Source organism: Agelaius phoeniceus, chromosome 27, assembly GCF_051311805.1.
Source record: "Agelaius phoeniceus isolate bAgePho1 chromosome 27, bAgePho1.hap1, whole genome shotgun sequence".
Lineage (NCBI taxonomy): Eukaryota > Metazoa > Chordata > Aves > Passeriformes > Icteridae > Agelaius > Agelaius phoeniceus.
In genome coordinates, this window is record NC_135291.1 from 4,314,084 (window position 1) to 4,338,611 (window position 24,528).

Sequence of the window (24,528 nt, forward strand, 5' to 3'; positions counted from 1 at the left end):
GTCCACCCCTTGATGGACATGGATTGGCAGGGCTGTCACAGCTCCCATCACACCAGGGACCCTCCACACTGGAGCCCTTGAGAACATTCAGGTGGGTCTGCATTGAGAGGAGGCCTCTCCTGATGGACACAGGGGCCTCTGAATGCACTCTGAATCTTAGACCTAACGGGCAAAATAGGAAAGGCGTGAATTATTAAGGGAATAAGTGGGAAAGATGAGCAGGTATGATTTCACCAACCACTATGAGGAGATGTAGGGGATACGTTTGAAATACATTAATTTCTTTTTCTTCCTACTGTGATTGCAATTTACTGGGAAGGAATTTGGTGGCTGGATTTTTATATTGTAAAAGGTGATACAGAGGCTTATGATGTTGTACTTATGTGTCAAATGTCTGGCAAGGCATATGCTGAAGTGAACCCACAAATGTGGACAGTCCCAGGGAAAGAGGGAAAATTAGATATGGACCCTCACCAAATTACTTTGAAGCAACAAGGACAAGAGGTTGCTTGTATTGATTTAAAATCAATACCCTATTCCAAGAGAGGGAAGGAAGGGCTTACAGCTTATTACTGACTCTCTCTTAAAGGCAGGGTTTTGGAGCCAGGGATCTCTCCCTACAACACTCCAGTCAAGAAACTGGATGGATGGACACAAGGAGGAATCACAGAATTTTCAAGTGTTAAAAAGCAAATTAACTGAGGCTCCTGCCCTGGCCCTCCTAGACAGGGAGAAAGAATTTGAATTGTAGGTGGATGTTAGACAGGGCCATGCCGAAGAATTCTTGTGTTAAAATGTTTAACCCAGTGGCCAGAGTGGCCTCAATGTCTGCAGAATTGTGCAGACACACCTCACATGGGAACTGAGGCCTGAAAACTGATGACAACAGGAGGATCTCCTATTCACATCTGGCATCAAATTACAGCTTTGACAACCAAAAGAGCCTCTAAATGGATGAGCAGGGCTCGGTTATTACAGTATGAAACTTGTTCAGTGGCACAGGAGGATTCAGAACTGAGGACAGGGCAAGGGTTTAACCCAGCCTCCTGTTTGAACAGCCTGGAGAGGGGCTGGCAAGAAACTCAGGTGTTGTAGTGCGTTTTTATACTTTGTAATACTTTGAAGTAGTTTTGTTTTGTATCCCCATATTTTTCCCAAATGGTTTATCCCAAACTGTACCCCTCTCCCTTTACCTGTGTAATCCCTCTCCCGGCATGAGATCATCCCCAAACCCCCACCCTGGCTCTCTGTCAATCACTCAGCATCCCATCCCCTCCATCCAGAAGTTTCGGTCCAGGTCGTCGAGTGATTAGCCAGAGGCTAGGGGTCAGCCCCCCCAGCCTTGCCCCATACGCTGTCCTATTTGTTTATCCCCCAGCATCCATCCCTTAGGGTCACTTATAGGTTGGTAAAATGTTATCTACTTTTGGTTTCCACCTCCCTTTAAATGTGACCTTGGCACATCTCCCGGGCTCTCGACAGGAGGCCGCCTGAGGTGCAGGAGCTCCTTTGGGACTCCTAATAAAACCTTGGATTAACCCCTGCTAAGAGTCGGCCCTTTATCTTCTACCGCTGTCTCTGGTGTCTCTTGTGCTGTCTCTGGTGTCTCTTGTGCTGCAAAGGCGACCAGTCCAGGTACCCTCAGTACCCTCGGGGCACAGAGAGTGTCTGCCCGCTGTCGGCTATGTCGGGGCTGCCCCCCCCGGTGTCTGCCGACTCGGGACTGGCCGAGGGTTCCTGAGAGGCTCGCAGAGGAACCGAGACACCCAGGACTGCATTCAAGGGACAGAGCTCCAGACCCAGGCTGGGAGAGATTGATGAGACAATCCCTGGACTGAGGGAGAAAATGTGTTTGTGGATGGCTCTGCAAGGGCAGCAGAAGGGAAAAGAGCTACAAGACAGGCTGTTATTAAGGAAGGGGAATCAGACAAAGCGCAGGTCACCGGCCCATGCTCAGCTCAACCCGCAGAGCTCTGGGTGCTTGTAAGAGCCTGGCACTGAAATGCCCTGAGCAGGAAGGCTTCAATATCTTCTGCTGACACCATGGCACCTAACAGGGCGGCAAAAGCAATTCTGACTGCTTCAGCAAGCACTGCATCACTTATTAAGGTATTTCTAAAACAATTCATAGAGAAGGGATTGTGGAAGGAATAGACTCAGAAAGAAGAACTAATTTTACTCGAAAGATCCTTCAGGGGGTTATGGCAACTTTAGGAATACAATGGGACCTCCATAACCCCTGGCACCCCCTGAGCTCAGGTCAGGAGAAATAAAGAAACACTTTTGGAAGCTGGTGATAAAAACCAAGATGCCGTGGGTACAGCTTTTGCCATTGGCTATGGCAAGAAGAAGAACCAGACCCAGGGCAGATATTCAATTATCTCCCTTGGAATTGATGTCTGGAATTCCTTACCCTGGTAATTCTCCACCTTGTGCAGGGTGGAGATAAGGGATGTATGTTTCAAGCAGTCTGTGGCCAGAATCCTGTCTCTTGTGAAATCTCTCCCACAGGAAGCTGGGCTGGCACAGAGCCTGCCCTGGCACTTTGCTGTTGCCAACACCCAGCCAGGACATCGGCTCCTGCCTAAGGAGTGCAAAGCAGCACCACTGGTAGCCAAGGGGCCCATGCCAAGTGTCCCTGAGGCCAGAAACAGCCGCCAGCACAGCTGAACACGGGGGGACCCCTCAGCCTGGCCTCAGGGGCTCTGAAGCCCCGGAGATTTGCACTTCCCGCCTGCAGCAGGACCATGGGAGCCGCCCCTGAGCCTGCCCTGAAGGCAACGCAGCAGCAGCCAGGGCTCCACAGCGGGCCAAGCCCCTGGGCCTGCCCACAGATCCTCTGCTCAAACCCTCGGAAATCCTGGCCACCCTCCTCTGGCACCTCCAGCCACTGCGGCCAAGCCTTGCTGCCACTGCTGCAGCTTCAGCGCTGGCTGGGCCTGCACTGCCACAGCTGCTGGGGAGCACCACGGCACAATTCCACTCTGGGGCTCACTCACATCCACACTCTGGGCTGACTGCGACTGCATTGCTGCAAAATGTACCCATTTTGGTTCTTTTAAATCTTCTTTCTCTGCTCAGGCTTGGTTTGTCTTTGCCTTGGGGAAAGGAATTTTAAAGGTTTTATTTAAAGGATGTTACACCACTCAACAGAGATGAGTTCAACATCTCCACAGACTGGGAATAGCCCAAAAGACACCCACAGAGATAACGACCAGCAACAAAACATCAACGCCCAGCAGCAAACAGCAACCAACAGCTACCCCAGACACTGCCCCCGGCACAGCTGGAGACACCTGGTCTGGAAAAGGCTGAGAAGGAAATCCAGGAGTGTGGAGCTAATTAACTCCAGAGGGGAAGGAATCCGGATCTAATAGGAAACCAAATACTAAAAACTACACCACTTGGAAGCAATGAACATTAAACCAGTGGATTTAGATTGGTTCAGACTACATAAAGTTTAGGAAAAAACTAATAAATCTCACGTGTCATGGAATGATCTTCTCCGCACACTCGGGCTATGTGTGGATGGAACGATGTGTGCTGCATATCTTTGCCAAAACCAAGTAATGCCTTGACTCTCTAACACTAAAGATATTGTTGGAGGGTTTTTGTTTTCCCCGCAGTTTCAGTGACAAGAATACAACATGAGAATCGTTTTTCAAAATAATCCTACTTTATATGGTTAGGTAGGTTTGGGACAGAAGTGTGAGAATCAAGTTTTGCTATGGGTTTTTCAACGTTCACCTATAACTGCTTTAAAGGTGACCATTTAACTCAGAAACAATTAATAGTTTGTTTAAATATTGTTTAAAAAACAAACAAAAACCATCCCCCCACCTAAAACCATAACAAAACAAAAAACCAACCAACCAACCAAATAAATAAAAAACAAACAAAACCAAAAACAACAACTAAAAAGGCAGGTTCTGTGGGGGGGGCTACATAGCTGCTCCGAAGAGAAGCTTTATTCCAGGCAGCCACGAGAGGAGCTTTAGAAATGCAAATTAACCCTGCTGGGGCAAAGCCTGGACAATGTACCTGGGTCTTCCTACCCGGGGCAGGAATTGGGCTGATTCCCTCTGCCCCTCAGCCCAAGCTCTGCCTGCTTGCACTGATGGAATTTGCACAGCTAAAGGCAGAGCCCATGGTGAGGATATCTGACCCTGCAACAGAAACGGGTGAAGCTGCAAAACGAAACAGCAAATGGAGAATGTTGTGGATGCAGCTCATCCAGCAGGTGAGCGAGGGGATGCAGGTGGCAGCCAGGCCTCCTGATCCAGAAACGGCTACAGAAGGACAGGGAATGAGGGCACTGAGAATAAGTCCAAAACCAAACAAGACTCAGTACGAAAAAAAACAGAGTCAATGAGTCAATCTGCTTGGAGATAGGGCCAGGGACTTCTGGAGAAGGAAGTAATGGGAAAAACCATCAGTTTCAGACAATAGAACAAACTGACACGGACTGCTGCTCAAAATTCCTCTAAATTCCTGAACTTCGAGGAAAAGAACAAAGACTTAACAGAGCCAGGAATATCGGCTGTTCTACAAAAGTGGGAATGCACATTAATGAGGACATGCAGTTGGCGGATCGGGAGGTCTGAACCGTCCAAGTACCTCAGCCAGTGGGCAAAGGGAGAGGGAGATGAGGCCGGGAAAATGGGGATAAAAAGGAGGCTGCGAACTACAACAATGGCAGAGAGCGCACGGCAAATGCCCCACGGCCTCTCCCTCTGCTCAGCAATAAAGTCACTTGTACAGGACTCCTCTGTCTTCTCGGGGCACAGAAACCTCCGGCCATGTGAATTTCCCCGCACAGCCCCGGGCACGGGGCAGCCGCCTCTGTCCCAGCCACAGGAACCGGGCCGAGCCAGCGCTGCTCCGGCAGCGGCTCCTGCCGAGGCAGCGGCCGCAAGGAGACCGCGGGCAGCCGCTCCCGCAGCGCCCTCACGCCAGCGGCAACACGCGCCGGACACGGCACAACGAACCCGCCTGAGCCCCCTGCCGCCCCCGAGGCCCGCAGCGAGCCCCGAGCCCCCGCACAACCCAGCGCGCCTCCCACCTGCGCTGCGGCCGCCTCCCAGCTCCGCCGCCGCCTCACCGCGCTCCGGCCGCTGCCGCCGCTCCCGGGCCCGCACAGACGCTCCGCCAATGGGGACGCTGCCGAGCCACGGCCGCCCTCAGGCCGCCACCGGGGCCCTGCCCCGCCCCGCTCCCACCAATCAGCGCGCCAGAACCACGACTGACGGCACCGTCGCCCAATCGCAGTCGGGGGCGGGCTCTGCACACGGCATAGCCTCGCCCCGCGCTCTCAGGGCCCCCCGGGCTGCGTGAGGGCAGAGCCGGAGATGAGGAACAGCCCTGGAACGGGCCCGAGCCCGAGGGGGATTGAGCTGAAAACACAAACAAACTTCTCCGCACCTCCCGCCACGGCTTTCCCGGCACTGCGGCTCCGGTGGCTCCGGCTCAGCGGGAGGCCAGGAGCCTCACTTCTCCTACCCCTAGTTAGGAGCATCAAGGAATCGCTTTGATTTCCCTCAAATAGGGAAAACCGCCCCAAACCCCTGTGGATGAGTGGGGGAGGGGAGAGATTTCTGACAGAGAACTCCAAAAACTCAGAGCAGGATAATGAGAAGTAAGTGAAGAGCCTTAAATCCAGCCTTCCCCCACGCCTCCCTCCTTCCAGCTGCACCTCCTACCCCGGCAGTGCCGGAGACAGGGAATGGGGCCGTGCTCACTTCATGCCCCGGGGCTTCTCCCTCTGCTCAGGGACAGGAGTCGTTCCCCTGCTGCACCCTGGGCTCTCTCCCACCGGAGACTTCTCCAGGAACTTCTCCAAGCTGAGTCCATCCCACGGGGTACAGCCCCCCTCCAAGTGCTGCAGCGTGGGTCACTGTGCCCCGGGGTCAGTCCTGCCAGGACAGGCTGCTCCAGCGGGGCCCCTCTGGCCACGGGGACACAGCCTCCTCTCAGGCATCCCCGTGCTCCAGCGTGGCTGCTCCGGGGGCTGCAGAGGGATCTCTGCATCCCCATGGATCTGCAGGGGGATCTCTGCATCCCCATGGATCTGCAGGGGGATCTCTGCATCCCCATGGATCTGCGGGGGGATCTCTGCATCCCCATGGATCTGCAGGGGGATCTCTGCATCGGGCACCACCGTTTTTGGAGGCACCAGGAATAGGCTGAGCTCTGCCTGAAGCTCTTCTCACATTCCCCACACCCTTCCCGGCACAGGGAAGCTTTTACCTCCTCACAGCTCCCCAGGCTGGGTTTGGAGCCCCTCCTCGTGTGGGGTCTCTGGGGCTTTTCCTCCCCACTGGATTCCTGCCCTGTGGAGCCATTCCAAATGGCCTCTCCACGGGGTTCTGTGGCAAGGATTTATTCTCCCTGGTCTCTGTCCACAGCTCAGTGCCTGGGGGAGGAAGGACAAGGAGAGGAAGAGACTGGGAGAAGGGAAAAGGCAGGAGGAGAGGAAGGAAGAAGGAACAAGGGAGGAAGGAGATGGAAAAGGAACATAGATGGATGTAGGACAGAATGAGGAGAAGAAGGAGGGTGGACAAGGAGAAGATGGGATTTGCCTCCATGCCAGAGGGAAGGGGAAGGAGATCCCCCCAGTCCATCCCTGGCAGGATGGCGTTGGCAGTGAGGCTGTCCTGCAGCGATGCTGGGCTGGGAGATGGAGCAGCAGGGAGGGGAAAGGGGCAGTGATTCCTCCTGCCCTGCCTGGCTGTTCCAGTCTGGAGCGTCCTGGCGCTGCCGAGGCCCTTGGAGCGTCCGGCACTCAGGAGCCCGGAGCTCACGGCTGCTTTATAAAGCTGACAAAGTCGGCAGGATGGGTCTGTGTATGATCTCAGCAAACTGGGTTTATTGGTACAGGAGCAGGGGACAGAGCTGAACAGGTTCCAGGCACAAAGACAGGGTGCCAGCTGAGGGTACAGGGGGTTTTTATATGGGGTAGTGAGGGTGGAGCTGAGGGTCAGGGTCCAATGGATATGGGGGAAAATGTGCAAAGGAGGGGTTAAGGGTCGGGTCAGCTAATAGGGAAACGGGCAGAGGAATGCAGTAAACTGGGCCAATGGAGGGACAGAGAGGGAGAACATTCTAGGGGCTAACCAGAGATGGGTAACAGGGGGTGAACTTGGGTAATTAGGCCAACAGGCCAATGGGGTAACATAACTTTCCATAAATCAGCATGTGCCTGAGCAAAGATCTGTGGGAGAAGCAAGCTTCTCACCATAACCTTGAAATCTATTCTTCTCAGTCCTCCACAGCTGTGGAATTGAGACTCTGATGGTAGAGTCCTGGGCCTCCACACCAGTACATCTTTCTTTTCCTTGCAGCCTCCTCCTCCGCCGCCCAGACAAAATTTAGGATTGACAAATCTGGCTTAGGAGAGCAACAAGGGGTGAGCACCTTGGGTTTTGTGATAAAGGAACCTCACTCTTTAGAATTTTTAAAAGTTTAATAAGGAATAATAAGGGACAAATCAGTAACAGTGCTGGGTGTTGGCAATGGCCAGAGGCACACCGGTTAACCACAGCAACTCTTCTTGTCTACTTTTTCCATTGTATTTTTCAAATACATATTCATAATGATTATACATATTCAAACATTTCTTTGAACACATTTACATGTTCCAGGAATTCTTTAGGTTGGTTTGACCCCCAACTTGCCTTTTTAGAGCACGTGCAGGAATCGTGGATTGCTGTTTTGAGGGTTGTGTGTCACTGCCTCACAAAGGCCCCTGTTCTGTGGTTTCAGCAGGTGACAGTGGAAGGGTCAGTGGCAGGGGCCTCATCACATCCCTTCCTTAGATGTTATCTGACCATGCAGACGCTTTTAGCTACTTCCACAAGTACTTTAAATGAACATTAGCTATTTCACAAATATCTCTGAGTTGTTATTGTCAGTTAGTTACAAAAATAAAAGCATTAGTTCTTATTTCACAACTACGGCTACTTCTGTAAAAGTTAACATTCTAATGCACAACACATGGCATCCACTTTAATATTTTGCAAAAGCCAAAACTATAATGTATGTTTTTCACACTGTCCACTAACTAAAATATCATCCATAAATGATGTTCTGAGGATATGAGCTACACAGGGGCCAGGGCATTGGCCACAAAAAGTTGACAAATTATACTATAGCAAAAGCAGTGAAAAGTGATTACAAACTGTACTATATCAAACTCGTTGTGATTAAGAATATTTTGCAGAAGTCAATACATAATAGCAAAAGCCAGCACTACCTAGTTATTTATAACAAACCCAGGGCAGGTTTTTCCCTTGCATGGAGCACCTGGGCCTTCCCCGGGCCCCTTCTGCCCTCCTGCAGAGCCGGTGGCATTTTCCAGCACACACAGTTTGTAGCCAAGAGCCGGGTGCAGCCGAGAAGGCTCCAAGCGCCTCCTTCCAGGCTGACTCTGCAGGTGCCGAGGCTGCTCTGGGCTCTGCCAGGGCTCTGCTGGGGCTCAGCTCTGGGTCAGGCTGGGCCCGCCCTCCCCTCACATTGCTCCGTGCAGCTGAGTCACAGCGGAAGAGGGAAGGGACACCTCAAGGGAGTTGAGGTTTAAGAGCATTTTTATTCATCAAACTTTCATAACAATCAGGCTGCTCTAACTACCATAACTAACTAGCAATGCTAACTACCCTAACTACCAATGCTAACTACCATGACTAACTAGTTGTCCTAACTACTGTAAGAAGAAGCTGTGCTCAAGAACTTCATATCCTCCGCTGCTCCCTCAGTTGCTTTGCTGCAGTGATCAGAGGGGTCAGGCTGGAGAGAGGCTTGGCTGATGATAAAAATGGGTGCTGCCCAAAGGATAAAAAATAAAGAAATGAACTGTTACTTTCCAGAGTCAAGTTCCTCACAGGCTCTGTTGCAACAGGACAAAGGGAAATGGTTTGAAAATCGAGGGAAGCAGGCTCAGATTAGATCTAAGGAAGAATTTTTTAACTGGGAGAGTGGGGAAACACTGACAGGAGGTGCCCAGAGATGTGGGAGGTGCCTCCTGCCTGGAAACATCCAAGCTCAGGTCAGGCAGGGCTCTGAGGCCCCTGAGCTGCTTGAAGATGTCCCTGCTCGCTGTGGGGCACCAGGTCCAGATGAGCTCGAAAGGAGCCTGCCAGGCCACAGCGGGCGAGGATTCTGCTTGCTCTGCGCGTGGAACGCAGCGAGACTGGAGACTATCGGAGGGGGCCCCACAAGAAAACCCCTCCCTGGCGCTGCTGCTTCCCCTGCAGCCCTTGGCTCTCACCTGCAGCAGCTCCTGGGCAGCCCAGCGCCGCTCCTCGTCCGGCTCCAGGCTGCACTCGAGGAAGTCCCGCAGCAGAGCCGACAGGCACCGGGGCTCCTGCAGCTGCGGGGTCCCGTTCTGCCGGATCAGAGCGCGAGCCTGCAGGGAAAGCAAACTCAGCTCTGCCAGTTTCCTTCACACCCACACGGGCTCACATCAACCCCGGGGCCTCAGCCCCAGCTCCAGGGCCACTTTCCTCCCTGCCAGAGATGCTGCTCAGAGCTCATTTTGCTATGCCAAGCAGAAAACCCAAACCCTGGGGCTGCCACAGCCACTGCAACATCCAAATGATCTCGCCTTGAGAGCCAGTTTCATTGGCCGGCTTTGTTAGTAGGAACCTCCATCAGAAATAGCCCATTTTGCTTCTCCAAATATGGACACCAGCTTTACAGGCCATTTTCCAGAGTCACTGTGGTCTGCCTGTGTTATTTCAGAGGATTCTTCCATCAAGTGCATCTCTGCAGTGCCACTGACACTCAAGTAAATGCATTCCTGATGCCCCATCCCAGAAACTGCCAGGCAAGAAACAGGAGGTTTGTGATGCTGAAAGCTCAGGCTTGGTGACATGGAAAAAGTAGTTTGGACTAGGAAAGAAATATGTTAGACTATGAGGATGTTAAACCATCATCTTCAGGTTTTAGACAAGTTTCCCAGTGAGAAGAATCAGGGGGGTGATCATCTTGCAAAATGTCTTTTAGAAACTCCTGCAGAAATCTTGTTGGGTTTGGGGCTGGGATTTGCGGATGGTGTGGGGTTTTCTTGCAAGATAACATTAGAGCTGATGCACTTGCTTCATATTTCCAGGTCATCATCACATCCAGAAGAGCTGCAACAACATAAAGCCCAAAGCAAATTGTTGCTGGAGACTGCAGCAAATTTGTCTGTGTGGAGGCACAAGTCCTCTGGGAATTCCCTTCCCATGTGCAGAAACCTCCAGCTGCTGCTCCCAGTGCAGGGTCCCCCTGTGCTCGCAGCCTCTGCAGCCACTGGAGAATTTGCCTCTTACCATGGCCGCCGTTTCCCTGAAGTAAGGAGGTTCTCCTTCCACCATCTCGATGGTCACAATGCCGAAGGACCAGATGTCCACCTTGGGGCCATAAGGAGATCTGGTCACAACTTCTGGGGCCATCCAGTGAGCAGTGCCCACCATGGAGCTGCGCTGGTCCTGCTCAGGGCTGAGCTGAGCGCAAAGGCCAAAATCAGCTGAGGACAGAAAGAAACCCTGTCAAAGGCAGCTGCAATGAGGAAACCAAGCACAAAGATTCCCCATGCTCAGAGAGTGCAGTAGTGAAGTCAGCTGGAAAAGCCCTCAGGGCTGTAGCCAAGGAAAGATGGAACTGGGCCCTTCAAGAAACCCTCAGCTTTCCTGCAGTGGCTTTTACTGATTCCCTTGGAGCTTTAGATTCCCACTGCTGCCCCTCTGGAAGGGCCATGGCCAGAGCAAAGGCACTGCTGGCCCCCTGCTCCTCTCCTGAGCTCTCTGCAGGGGCAGCCGCTCTCAGCTGGCAGCAGGGGCCGGGCAGTGCCCCCAGCAGCCCTTGTGGGGCTCTGGCCCTCCCTGGGAAGCAGCCCCAGCCCCGCAGCCCGGGAGCGCCGTGCCTGGCCAGGAACACCCACCCAGCCTGACAGAGCCGTCCATGCCCAGGAGGATGTTGGAGCTCTTCAGATCCCTGTGGATCACCCGGTTGGAATGGAGGAAATCCAGGCCCTGCAGACACTGAGAGAGAACAAGAAACACGAGGGCAAAAACCAATGGCTGGAATATATCACACCAGAAAGGACAGCTCAGAATTCTGCCAGCAGCAGCTTTGCTGTGACAGGCCAGGAGTGCAGTGCACACAAGCTCCAGGCAAACGGTTCAAGGCAAAGCTGAGAACAGCAAATCAAATCCAAACCAGAAAGAGAGTACCACAACAGCAGGAGAGAGAACAAGAACAGAGTAGAAGTGCAGTGATGCTGGCAGGCTGTTCACTGCAGAGGCTCTTTCTTCTCCAGCTCATAAAAACAACACAGAAACAAAGCCCTGAGCATGGAGCCACTCCTGTTCTCACACCCTGTTTGGAAGGACCATCGTGTCCCAGCCATGGGAGTGACAAGCAGGATCCCTCACCTCCCGACTGACAGCTGCCATCTCTCCTTCAGCCATGCGCGTCTGTCTGACAACGTCCCGCAAAGTTCCTCCATCCATGTATTCCATCACCAGCCAGAGATCTCCATCCACAAGGAAGCTGGAAGAGGAAAGCAATGGCATGGAGATGAAAGTGCAGAGCTCAATTCCCCCATGGAAAAGCCTGGAGGGGAGTTTTGTTTCCAGGTCACTTGTCAGTGAGGACAGAATCAGATGGAGAGACATTCCTGCCAGGCTGCACAGCCCTTGGAATCTGCACAGTCTAAAGGGGAAGGAGACACCTGCGAGAAAGGAGAGGCCTTAGATGGCAAGCAGGTGAAAAATGCAGTTTAGCAACAGCCCAGATCAATGTGGAACCACAACCCTTGGCCCCAGCTGGTTCAGCTTCTGAACTCATCAGTTCCACCATTCCCTCCAGAACAAGGCAACACAACTGCCAGGGTTATCCAGGGGAGGAGGCCGTGCAGCACTTGGGACAAAAGCAGTCAGAAAACCTTTCAGAAAGTCCCTTCAGAAACAGGCAAGGCCAGTGAAAAATGGGCAAATGAGGCATTTCTGGAAACAAGAACTTGGTCTTACTGGCATCTTTAGCAATGGAAAAGGGCTGGGAAGAAGAAGCCAAGGGAAATAATTTCTGCTGTGGTTTATCAGCACTTGCTGGGAGACACAGCAAACGGGGTCAACTTGAAGGAAAAACCAAAGCAAAGCAACAAAAGCACGTGGAGGGAGTGAACTGCCAGGCTGTTATTTTGGGAAGATGTGGCTGGGTCAGGCAATTTCAAAACAGGCTACAGACTCCGGATGCCAGGAAAGGTTAACGCAGGGCCTGGGCTCGGGATCAGAGCTGAATCACTCACCTGTCCAAAGAGTTGACAATGTTGGGGTTCTTCTTGTCCTTCAGGAGCAGGATCTCATTCACAGCTCGTTCCCTGTTCTGCCCTCTGAGACTCATTTTCTTGATGGCCACCTGAAGGGACATTGCAGCCTTGAACTGGAGGAGTCTGTGGCAGGAGGCCACAGCAAACACGGAGCGAGTCTTTGTGGAGCGACGGAGCCGAGCTGTGCCAAACTGCCTTGGGATGGGACACCAGAGCTCAGCAAGGGCCATTCCCACAGCCCATTGCTCTGCCAGCTGGGGGCTGCTTACAGGACACATGGCCAGAGACATTTGGCCTTGCAAGCTCTGCAGAAATGGTCCCTCAGCTGTCAGCCTCAAAGCTCTAACAACATTCTCTGCACCTACAGTCTTTTCAAATGGCCTCAACACTCTTATTATTATTATTCAAACCCATTTTGCAAGCAGGAGGTAATTCTGGTTCTCTGAAAACAAAGCAGAACAGCCAGGAACCCCTTAGCAATTCTATGGGATTTGGTCATGATTTCAGATCCAGCTGCTCTGTTTGGGATTGCACAACAAAGCAGACACGCACACCCATTGCTCAGGTGATCCCTGTCACAGGCTGTCACTGACACCAGACCCAAACACAACTGCAGGCTTTAGGAGAGAGCTTTGCTCTGGACATTCGTCTTCTCATTTCTCTCCCTCTCTCTCTGTGAACAGCTGAAGTAGGACTAAAACCCCAAACTGAGCCCAAGCAGGATCTCTCCCTAATCAGACCTTGAGGTATCCTTTGAAGATAAAAGGCAGGATGGAAATAATAATGTTATAGTTTAGCTAAGAATAGCTAAATAATGTTCCTGTCTGAGGTTGGGATGAAGATAAATTGGGCCTCAGTCTCCAGCAGCTGATGCATTCACACTTTTAGATATGAAGGCCAAGCCAGCGTGTCCTGCTCTGACAGACACCGCTGCCCTCCTTGCATTCCTTTGGTGCTTCAGAAGGACCAAGTCTGTCCCAGCTGTGCTCTGCAGGCTGACACTGCTCTGCCTTCAGAGGAGCAGCCTGGGCAGGAAAGCTCTGCTGGCCCCCAAAGCTGCAGCCACAGCTCCCAGCAGAGGGGAAAGCCCTGGAGAGCTGCCAGACGTGCTGGGCGTGTTGGCACTGACCTCTCCTCCAGTGGCCCTGTCGAGTCCTTTATAAACGGTTCCAAAAGCCCTGGAGACAAAACAGCAGAGAAGAAAGAAGCAGCGCTTTAGGCCCTGGCAGGGAAAGCCAGCCCAGACAGGAGATCTCTGCTGCCTGCAGCGTTCACAAACACCTGGGTGCATCGACCCTTCCAACAACAGCACAGCAGCCACCAGCCCTCTGCCATGCAAGGTGTGCAGGAGAAAACTGAGACCCAACATGAAGGAATTGGGCTGGAGCAAATCCCAAATATCCACCCTGAATTGCTTTAGTTCAAAACCTGAGGTGAGAGATGGCTGTCTAAAGAACTGGAAAAGAATGCATTTCATCCTTTTCCATTTCCTGCCTAAGATCTGCAGGTTCTACAAGGGCCCTGCCATCAGGCAGGTGATGCTTTTTCCCCCAGAGTGCATCAGCTCTGTGTCTGTTACTGAATGGATGGGGTCTGCTACCTGTGCTAGAATAGAGCACTTATTAGTTCATCTCTGGTTTCTGTTTCTAAACCATTAGGTTGATAACCCTGACCAGTGGATCTTTTTTGAAGGAAAATATTTGAAAGAAATCTTCTTGAGAACTGTTTTCTGACAGTCACCAGATGGTGAGTTGCTCTTTTAGGCAATCCAGTTCCAGGGACAGAAGATCTTCCAGGTCCTGCTCCTTGCTGCAGGCAGGACACTGCCAGCCTCAGGGGCCTTTGACGGCGCCTTCTGACCACAGTTATCAATTCTGATCAGGACTGAGAGACAGCAGGATGGTAGCCCAGTGCCTGAAGGTGCTTGGAGCTCTCCTGACTTCTCACTTGATCCTGCACCAGCACAACACCCGGCCCTGCTTGTGCAACAGCAGCTGCCGTGCACTTACCCTTGGCCAATCTGCTCCACTTCCAGGTATTTCTCGGCAGGCTCCTCCTCGCTCACGGTGTTCCCTGAAAGAAACCACGTGGAAGACGTTCCCTCCCAGAGTGAGACCCTGCCTTGCAGCAGAGCCAGAAGCAGCCCCACTCCCTGGGGCCGTGAGCCCCTTGGTGTCAGCTGGGGAAGGACAATAAATGGCTCGGTGACATTCAGCTGCAGAGCAACACTGGGTGCAGCTGATGCCCAGACACACACACAGCACCTGCTCGGGCACCCAGGAACAGAGCAGACGTACTCAGCTGCATAAGGCACCACTCCCCTCTCCCCTCTGGCTGCCCGGCTGTGCTGCTGTCAGAATGTTCAGCCCAGGATCCCATAGCGGAGGGAGGTTCATTGTCCTCTTCCCAAGCAGAGGGAGCTTCTCCATCCTCTTCCCAAAATGCTGCAGCTTCTCCATCCTCTTCCCAACACGCTGCAGGTTCGCCATCCTCTTTCCAAGCCAGGGGATGTTCGCTGTCCACTTCCCATGCTGGGGGATGTTCACTCTCTTCTTCCCATGCCACAGGATGTCCTCCATCCTCATCCCACACTGGGAGATGTCCATTGTCCTCATCCCACTCCGTGGGAGCTTGGCCACTCTGGTCCCACACCAGGGGACATCCACCGTCCTCGTCCCAGGCCGGGAGATGTCCCCTGTCCTTGTCCCACCCCGCGGGAGCCTCGCCGTTGCATTCCCACCCCGCGGGATGTTCGCCCTCGTCTCCCAGAGCAGCGGGAAGTTCACTGTCATCTCCCGGCACTGAGGGAAGTTCACCATCATCCCCCAGAGCAGCGGGAAGCTCACTGCTGTCTTCCTCCTCTTGGGCCTCCTCTTTGGAAGCAGAGGGAGCCCCAGGAGGTTCTGGTGCTGCTTCTGTGCCCTGTGGACAGACGGCAGCGTGAGGGACGGGAAGTTCTATCTCAGTTATCACCTTATTTATTCTCAGCTGCACATCCAGCTGCACTACGCAGAAATGGGGTTTGGAGCTGTTCCAACTAACAATGGGCTAAAGTCGACATTGCCACTTATTGTTGGGAATTTGATATTCCACCATGGCTAAAGTCAGCAAGCAATCCTCTGCCTGCAAAACCAGACCTGCAGCTCTTCAAAAGCTCTTCAGCAGAAAAGGAGAAAACTGATGGGAATTCCTTTGCTGCTGCTGCTGCTGCTGCTGCTGCTGCTGCTGCTGCAAAGACACTGACAGGACCTTTCCTTCAGCCTCCCAGGCTGGCCCTCGACTGCCACATGCTGAGCTCACAACTTGCTGCACAATTCCAAACACCAAAGGTTCCTTTCCCACTCACCGAAGGAGGAGCTGCTCGGAATCCAGACATGAGGTGCCCTGCAGTGGGAGAGGGAACATGAACCAGATGCTGTTAGGAGAAAAACTGCCAGTGCTGGGAAATGCCACGGAGCAAGGCAACCCCAAGAGAGCATTTTGCTTTCATTGCATCCCTCCAGGAGCCACAGTCCCTTTCCACAGCAAGCAAGAGAACAAGCACAAAACACTGGGCTGGGTCAGTTCTTGGCTGGAGCAGCAAAGGGAGAGAGTTCCAGGCTCTTCTGGCACAGACTCCCTGCTTGAGGGAACAGAACCCCCCAGGGCTCATTGCAGGTGCTGTGCACGCCCCGCTGGCTGCAGACACCCCCTTTTTCAGCTGCAGCTGCTGGCAGGAGCTCTCCCAAAGCAATGGTGTCTTCATGGCCATTTGGTTCCAAAGTCAACTCAGCTCCAGAGGAAGAACAGAAAGCACACAGCAAGCCCAAAGCCACAGATGCTGCACCGAGGGAAAACCTCAACTTACGTGCCAAGTGGGTTAAAAAATACCCCGAATAAGCCACAGAGTACAGAGTGCAAACTGCAGCAGCCACGTGCTGGATCATTTTGGCTGTGCTGCACACGCCTGCAGCCTGTAGCCCTGCAAGCACAGAAGGACAGGGCTGGGCTGGCTGCTGAGAATGCCTCGGGCAGGAGGATCCTCCGGCAGCGAGCCCAGAGCCACTCTGGGCACTGAGGCCTCCGTGTCCCACAGCAACGGGAACACCACGGGGACGTGGCGCTGTTCCTGTGACATCCCAGCAGCAGCTCACGCAGAAACCGCCTGGAAGGTTCTCCTGTGTCACAAAGGAGCACAAAGAACCCTCCCAGGGCACAGCCCATGGCCCAAAGGATGCAAGAGGAACTCGGAAAATGCAGCAAACAAGGACACCCCATAGCCCAGCCTGAACACTGAGGAGAACAAGGACAGGACCAAAGCAAAGGAAACGTGACCTTTAGTCACTGATAGTTCTGACTAAAAGCAGCAAGCCTTGTTCCATCTGGGATCTTTGTTCTAGTTCTAAAAACAAGCAAGGTCCTCCACTCTAAATACACAGAAGGCAGGAACTGGGGAGGAGGTGGGATTAGGAAGGAGGACGAGGAGGAGGGAGAGAGGAAAAGGGGGAGCAGGAAGAGGAGGAGCAGGAGCAGGAACAGGAGGAACAGGAGGTTCCAGTGCCCCCTGTGGCCGCAGCCACGGGACCATCGCCCCCACCTCGTCCTGCAGGTGAGCGGGGAGGGGGAGGTTGTCCCAAATCTATCCAGGAGTCCCTGAGAGGGTTTTTTATTGGGGTGTGTTTGGAGCTCGCAGATTGTGGAATTGACCCCAAATATCATCTGGTGTCTCTGGGAGGTTTTGTTTTCTCTGTGTGTGTAGGTTTGGATTTTGCATGAGCCCAAAGCTGAGCCCCTTGGGGGATCTTTGGGGGCCCACGTGGCCATTGCCCAGTATGGGCAGGGGAGGACATTGGTCCTGGGGACCCCGGGAGAGCAGAGGAGGGGAACCCCTGGGACCTCCAGAGTGGGGAGAGCAGAGAGGGGCGATCCCAGAGCTGGGGGACCCCGGCAGACTGGAAAGGGGGGGAGCCTGGAGAGGAGGGACCCCTGGGATCCCTGGGATCTCAGAGTAGAGCATCAGGGGAGAAGAGCCCCCATGGACCCCGAAAAGCCCCTGAATCATCCCTGAGCAGGACGCCGGAGAATGGAGAAGCCCTGGAACCATTGGACCCCCATGATCCCAAGGAAAGGAAATCAGGAAACCTCTGGAACACCAAAAGTGGAGAGATGAGTGATAGGGAAATCCTGGGAGAGCTTTTTGGGCTGAACCTTGACATTGTGGAGATTTTCATGGACACAAGACTCCTGCTGACTTCTACAGATGGAATTGGGCAGGAGGAGCCTCTACTCCAAGGTGTTCCCACCTTGGTTTCCCCCAAACCAGGATCTGTCATTCCCAAGCTGTGGCCAGATGGCGGAGGAGGAAAAGCCCCAGAGATCCCTCACGAGGAGGGGCTGCAAACCCAGCCCAGGGAGCTGCAGGGAGGAAAGAGCCCCCGTGAGCCAGGAAGGCAGCCTGAGATCCAGGCAGAGCTCAGAGCTGGTGGAGAAGCCTCATGGCATGGAGAAGCCCCACAAATGCTTGGAATGTGGGAAGGGTTTCAGCTACAGCTCCACCCTGATGGAACACCTGAACATCCACCCTGGGGAGAGGCCCTGGGAGTGTGGGGAATGTGGGAAGAGCTTCAGTGGGACCTCCGGCCTCACCAAGCACCACAAGATCCACACTGGGGAATGGCCCTGTATGAGTGCTTGGAATGTCAGAGGAGCTTCAGGTGGGATTCAGAGATCGTCACTCACCAGCACTTCCACACCAGGGAGAGGCCTGCGAGTGTCCCGAGTGTGGGAAGAGCTTCGTGCGCTGCTCCAGCTCCATCCCCCATGGGAGGATCTGTGCTGGATGATCCCCAGTGATCCCCGTTGGGCAGAGCCCTGGTGACCCCTGTTCTGGGTGATCCCCGTTGGGTAGGGGGAAGGTGCTGGAGAGATTTCTTTCCCTTCTCCTTGTGCTGCTGTGATTTGGTTGGTAATAAATTCCCTCCGTGTGCCCAGGCCGGGTCTGTTGTGCCCGTGCGGAATTTGCTGAGGGATCTCTCCCGGTCCTTGTCCCCAGCCAGGAACCCTCGGTTCCATTTTCTGTCCCTGTGCGGCTGCGGGGGCAGGGACAGAGCGGCTCTGGGGGTGCCTGGCATCGGGCCAGCGTCACCGCTCGCCACGGGCACCGCTGAGATCCCGCGCCCCTGGGCACGCATTGCTGGGCTCACCTGAGCTCCCACCCGCCCAGCGCCCCAAGCTTCCCCCTCCCCAAAAAACTCCCGGCCCGGGGCTGCAGCGGCCCGGAAAGGCCTCAGCCAATCAAAACACAGCCAAAACGCGCCGCAGCCAATGAGAACGCGGGGCGTTGAAGAGTCATCAGTTGTGTGGCGGAGCCTCTGAGATCGGGTCCCCAAAAGTGACGGCAGCCAATGAGAGCGCGCGGCGCTGCCGAGCCCGCCCTGCTCCGGACTGGTGCTGCCAGCGCAGCGCGGCTGCTTTGGGGCTGCTGCTCCCTGCCCGGCCCCGGCCATGGGGCGAGGGGCGGCAGCTGGGGCCCTACTGGTGGCACTGGTGGTGCTGGGAGCCCCCCCGACTGCGGGCGCGGAGCTCTCGGGTGAGCGGGGTCGGGAGGCGCCGGGACAGGGGGGAGAAGGGGGAAAAGGGAGCGAAGGGGGGAGCCCGGAATGGAGGGGGAGGAGGAGGGGACCCCCCAAAGGGAGAGCGGGAGGGGCTGAGGATTGGGGGGAGGTGAGGAAGGGGTGGGAGACGGTGGGAAAGTGGGGAAAAGGGGAGAGTGGGACCCCAAAACAGGAACCCAGCGCCCCCCACCCGGACCCCACCTGCGTCCCCCGCCAGGGCTGTTTGGGGAGGGGGCGCGTGGGGGGCGCCCAGGTCGGGCCCAGAGCCCAGCGCTGCCCCAGCCCGACCTGCCTCGCCTCTATCCCCGAGCTCCCCCCTCTTCAATCATCGCCAGATCCCCACTGGGGAAAAGCCCTACGAGGGTGAGGAGTGTGAGAAGAGCTTCAGCAACAGCTCCGACCTAAGGGCACGCTGCCACATCCACTCTGGGAGAGGCCCTGCGAGTGCCCTGATTGCAGGAAGAGCTTTATACGCTGTTCCAGCTCCATCTTTAGTGCAATACAACAATCCCCCATGGGAGGATCCCCATTGGATGATCCCCAGTGACCCCCGTTGGGCAGAGCCCTGGTTATGCCCATTCTGGGTGACCCTTGTTGGGTGGGGGGAAGGTGTTGGAGAAATTTATTTCCCCTCTCCTTTTGCTGCTGTGATTTGGTTGGTAATAAATTCCCTCCCTGTTCCCAGGCTGGGCCTTTGATGCCCATTTTGGTGTTTGATGAGGGATCTCTCCCTGTCTTATCCCAACCCAGGAACTCTTGGTTAAATTTTCTCTGCCCTGTGCAGCTGTGGGAGGCAGGGACAGAGTGGCTTTGGTGGGTGGCTGACATCAGGCAGCATCACCCAGGCCATGGGCACCCCTGAGATCCCAGTGTGGTGGTGCATTGCCCCCTCCTCCTTTCCAGGCTGCGGTGTGATCTGAGAAATGCTTGTTAGGTCTTGTCCTTGGAAACGGCACCTGGGTTTTGCTCTTTCCAAACTTATCAGAAACACTGTCTGCTCCCAGGAACTGCTAAAAGGTTCCTGTTTTCCTTATGACCAGCCTTGGAAAATATTCCTGTCTTGGTTTGGAAAGAGAGGTAACTGCTTAAGGAAGGCAGGAGCCTCCCCTGAAATGGAAAATGTAAACCTCCTCCCTCTGAATTGTTATGAAATTGAAATTAAGGGGGCTTGCAGGCAAATATATGGGAGCAGGGATAAGAGTTCTTTATTAGGGAAAAAAATAAAAGGACAAAATAAACAATGCAGTAAATCCAACCAACACTGCCAGAGTCAGAACACAACCTGACATCCTGTTGTTCAGGGTGTTGGTAGCAGTCCAAGTGGAAATGTGCCTGCAGTCCTCCTGGAGTAGCAGATACGGTTTTGTTGGAGCAGTGGTCCTGTAGAAAGGGTGAAGTCTTCCTCTGAATATCCAGTGGAAGAGGCAGCTGTTTCCTCTGGGGATCCAGTGGAGAAAGCCATGCTGGTGTTCCAGAATCTCAAGATTATATCTGGGTAGCAATGCTTGGCTCCTCTCTCTGGGCTCACATCTCCCAGTGGGATGCTGTAGATCTTATCAGCCATGCAGTGACATGCAACAGCCTATTAACAACAGATGTCTCCCCTGAGGGAGGATTGGTTGTGGAAAAGATAAGGAAAACAGAAGACAACTGCCATTCAGATGGCAAATAGAAAGCATCTTGCTTGGCAGTCAGGACATTACCCATCCCTTATTCTATTTCCATCTGCATCACAATGAAACCTTACACAGAGTTCTCACTTAAGACTAGGTTTCCCTGTGGTCCACAATGGCTTTCTCCATCTTTCTGCATTACCCATCAAGTGTAACCAGGTCCTTGAGCAAAAACAATTCCACGGATGGGTTTGTCTTTGCCTGAGGTGGGATTAATCCAAACAGTCTTCCCTAAAATGCCTTTCATATGTACCACAGGAACTTTATCTCCCTCCACTGTGTGCAGGGGTTCAGACTGGGCAGGACCAGCTCGATTTATGGACCCTCTGGTGTTGACCATCCAGGTGGCTTTTGCTAAGTTCATTTCCCAATTTCTAAAAGTCCCCCCACTGAGTGCCTTAAGGGTAGTTTTAAGTAGTCCATTGCACCCATCAACTTTCCCAGCAGTTGGTGCATGATAGAGGATATGGTATATCCATTCAATACTATGTTCCCTGGCCCAGGTGTTAAAGCCATTCTTGAAATGGGTCCCGTTGTCTGACTCAATCCTCTCAGGGCTACCATGCCTCCAAAGGACCTGGTTTTCAAGGCCCAGGATGGTGTTCCAGGCATTAGCATGAGACACAGGGTAGGTTTCCAGCCATCCAGTCGTGGCTTCCACCATGGTCAGCAGGTAGCGCTTGCCCTGGCGTGTCTGGGGCAGTGTGATGGAGTCGATCTGCCAGGCCTCCCCATACTTGTACTTGGACCATCGCCCACCGTACCATAGGGGCTTCACTCGCTTGGCCTGCTTGATGGCAGCACACGTCTCACAGTCATGGATAACCTGTGAAATACTGTCCATGGTTAAATCCACCCCTCAGTCTTGTGCCCACTTATAGGTGGCATCTCTGCCCTGATGGCCTGAGGCAGCATGGGCCCATCGAGCTAGGAACAACTCCCCCTTATGTTGCCAATCTAAGTCTATCTTCGACACCTCTATTTTTGCAGCCTGGTCTACCTGCTCATTGTTTCAGTGTTCCTCATTACCTCTACTCTTGGGAACATGAGCATCTACATGGTGAACTTTCACAGGTAGCCTCCCTACCCTGGTAGCAATGTCTTTCCACTCATCAGCAGCCCAAATTGGTTTTCCTCTACGCTGCCAGTTGGACTCTTTCCACCTCTCCAGCCATCCCCACAGAGCATTGGCTACCATCCATGAATCAGTATAAAGGTAGAGTTTTGGCCACTTCTCTCTTTCAGCAATGTCCAGGGCCAGCTGAACAGCTTTGAGTTCAGCAAGTTGACTTGATCCACCTTCTCCTTCAGTGGCCTCTGCAACCTGTCGTGTGGGGCTCCATACGGCTGCTTTCCACTTCCAGTTCATCCCTACAATGCGACAGGAACCGTCAGTGAAAAGAGCGTAGCGCGTTTCCTCTGGGGGCAGTTGGTCATAGGGAGGAGCTTCTTCAGCACGTCACTGGTTCTTGTTCCTCTTCATCAGTGAGACCAAAGTTCTCACCTTCTGGCCAGTTTGTAATTATTGCCAAAATCCCAGGGTGATTCAGTTTCCAATATGGGCGCACTGTGTGATGAGAGCAATCCATTTACTCCATGTGGTGTCAGTGGCGTGGTGGGAGGTGGGAACCTTTCCTTTAAACATCCACCCCAGTACTGGTAGTTGGAGTGCCAGGAGGAGTTGCGCTTTTGTGCCAATCACCTCTGAGGCAGCCTGGACTCCTTCATAGGCAGCCAAGATTTTCCTCTCTGTGGAAGTGTAGTTGGCTTTGGATCTTCTGTAACTTCTGCTCTAGAAGTTGGTTGGCCTCGAGTCTCCTCAGGCATCTTCTGCCAAAGGCTCCAGGACACACCATTGTTCCCGGCTACAGAGCAGAGCACGTTCTGCACCTCTGGTCCTGTCCTGACTGGGCCAAGGGCTACAGCATGAGTGATCTTCTGCTTGATCTGTGCAAAGGCTTGTTGCTGCTCAGGGCCCCAGGGGAAATCGTTCTTCTTGCGGGTGACCAGGTAGAGAGGGCTCACAGTCTGACTGTACTCGGGAATGTGCATTCTCCAAAAACCTATCGCGTCTAGGAGAGCTTGTGTTTCCTTCTTGCTGGTTGGTGGAGACGTTGCTATGATCTTGTTGATGACCTCAGTGGGAATCTGACACCGTCCATCTTGCCACTTTACTCCAGGAACTGGATCTTTTGGGTGGGTCCCTTGATTTTGCTCTTCTTGATAGCGAAGCCGGCTTCCAGCAGAATCTGGATGATCCTCTCTCCTTTCTCAAACACTTCCATCGCTGTGTTCCCCCACACAATGATGCCATTGATGTACTGCAAGTTCTCTGGAGCCTCACCCTTTTCCAGTGCACTCTGGATCAGTCCATGGCAGATGATGGGGCTGTGCTTCCACCCCTGGGGCAGTCAGTTCCAGGTGTACTGCACGCCCCTCCTGGTGAAAGCAAACTGAGGCCTGCATTCTGCTGCCAGAGGAATGGAGAAGAGCACCTTAGCATTGTCAGTGGTGGCGTACCCCTTTGCTGCCTTGGACTCCAGCTCGTACTGGAGTTCCAGCATGTCCAGCACAGCAGCACTCAGTGGTGGAGTCACTTCATTCAAGCCACGATAGTCCACAGTCAATCTCCATTCTCTGTCAGACTTGCACACAGGCCAGATGGGACTGTTGAAGGGTGAGTGGGTTTTGCTGACCACCCCTTGGCTCTCCAGCTCACGGATCATTTTGTGCATGGGGATCACAGCATCCCAATTTGTCCGATACTGCCGGTGGTGCACTGTCGAGGTGGCATTTGCACTCGTTGCTCTTCCACCTTCAGAAGTCCTATTGCAGATGGGTTTTCTGATAGTCCAGGCAAGGTATTCAACTGCTTCATGTTCTCTGCCTCTACAGCAGCTATTCCAAAAGCTCACTTGAGTCTTTCTGGGTCTTTGTAAAGCCATTCCAGAGGAAGTCTATGCCCAGAACACACAGGGCCTCTGGGCCAGTCACAATAGGATGTTTCTGCCCCTCTTTCCCAGTCAGGCTCACCTTGGCTTCCAACACAGTCAATCCCCGTCACCCTGGCAATGGAAACAGGTTCCGCCCCAATGTGTCCCGATGGTATTAGAGTACACTGCACACCAGTATCAACTAAGGCATCATATTTTTGTGGCTTTGATGTGCCAGGCCATCAGATCCACACCATCTAAAAGATCCAGTTTTCCCATGCCTCTTCCTGGCTACAGGCAGGGGCCCCCTAATCCTGGTTATTATTTCTTTCCTGGGCACGCATGCTAGAGGTTCTCTCCTTCAAGGAGATCTGATAGATCATACCCAGCAGCTCGGTCATGGGAGGTTGAGGCTACCTTCACTTTACTGGAGTTCCCTTGATTAGTGTTTCCCTTCGTGAGTTGATGCACCCGTGCTGCTAGGACAGAAGTGGGTTTTCCATCCCACCTTCCCATGTCTTCCCCATGGTCATGCAGGGAGAACCACACGTCAGCCCCTGGGGTGTACCCTCTCTGTCTAGCTGGGGAATATTGGGCTCTGACTTTGGGGCTGTGACTTGCACTGGTGCCATATGGGAACTGTTGCTCCTCACTGTGGTGGTGCTCACAGGGGTCCCAGGATGAGGGAAGAGATGAGAATGTTGACTCCACAGAAGTCAGAAGGCTTGATTTATTATTTTATGATATATATTATATTAAAACTATACTAAAAGAATAGAAGAAAGGATTTAATCAGAAGGCTAGCTAAGAATAGAAAAAGAATGAGTAACAAAGGCTTGTGACTGACCAAGACAGTCCAGACAGCTGGACTGTGATTGGCCAGTAATTAGAAATAACCACATGAGACCAATCACAGATCCACCTGTTAATTCCACAGCAGCAGATAATTATTTGTGGAGAGCTTTGTGGATAATTGGCTATCTGAGAAAGGCCACTTCGATGTGATACCGTTGGATAAGGAT

General features: G+C 53.3%; 1 protein-coding gene and 1 pseudogene across 2 annotated transcripts in view; one reads left to right on the forward strand and one right to left on the reverse strand.

The window, feature by feature from the left end:
• LOC143695956 (uncharacterized) overlaps nucleotides 1-24,528 on the forward strand; it is a 758,734-nt pseudogene that overhangs the window by 51,207 nt on the left and 682,999 nt on the right. The gene's annotated exons all lie outside the window — the stretch shown is intronic.
• LOC143695897 (serine/threonine-protein kinase PAK 3-like) lies at nucleotides 8,727-22,625 on the reverse strand. Its single transcript, XM_077191100.1, has 11 exons — nucleotides 22,427-22,625; nucleotides 16,178-16,268; nucleotides 15,048-15,229; nucleotides 14,317-14,380; nucleotides 13,437-13,485; nucleotides 12,287-12,396; nucleotides 11,412-11,529; nucleotides 10,919-11,018; nucleotides 10,308-10,504; nucleotides 9,263-9,400; nucleotides 8,727-8,816 (listed from the first exon to the last, which is right to left on the reverse strand). The coding sequence occupies exons 1-11, from the start codon at nucleotides 22,623-22,625 to the stop codon at nucleotides 8,727-8,729; spliced, it is 1,338 nt and encodes a 445-aa protein (XP_077047215.1).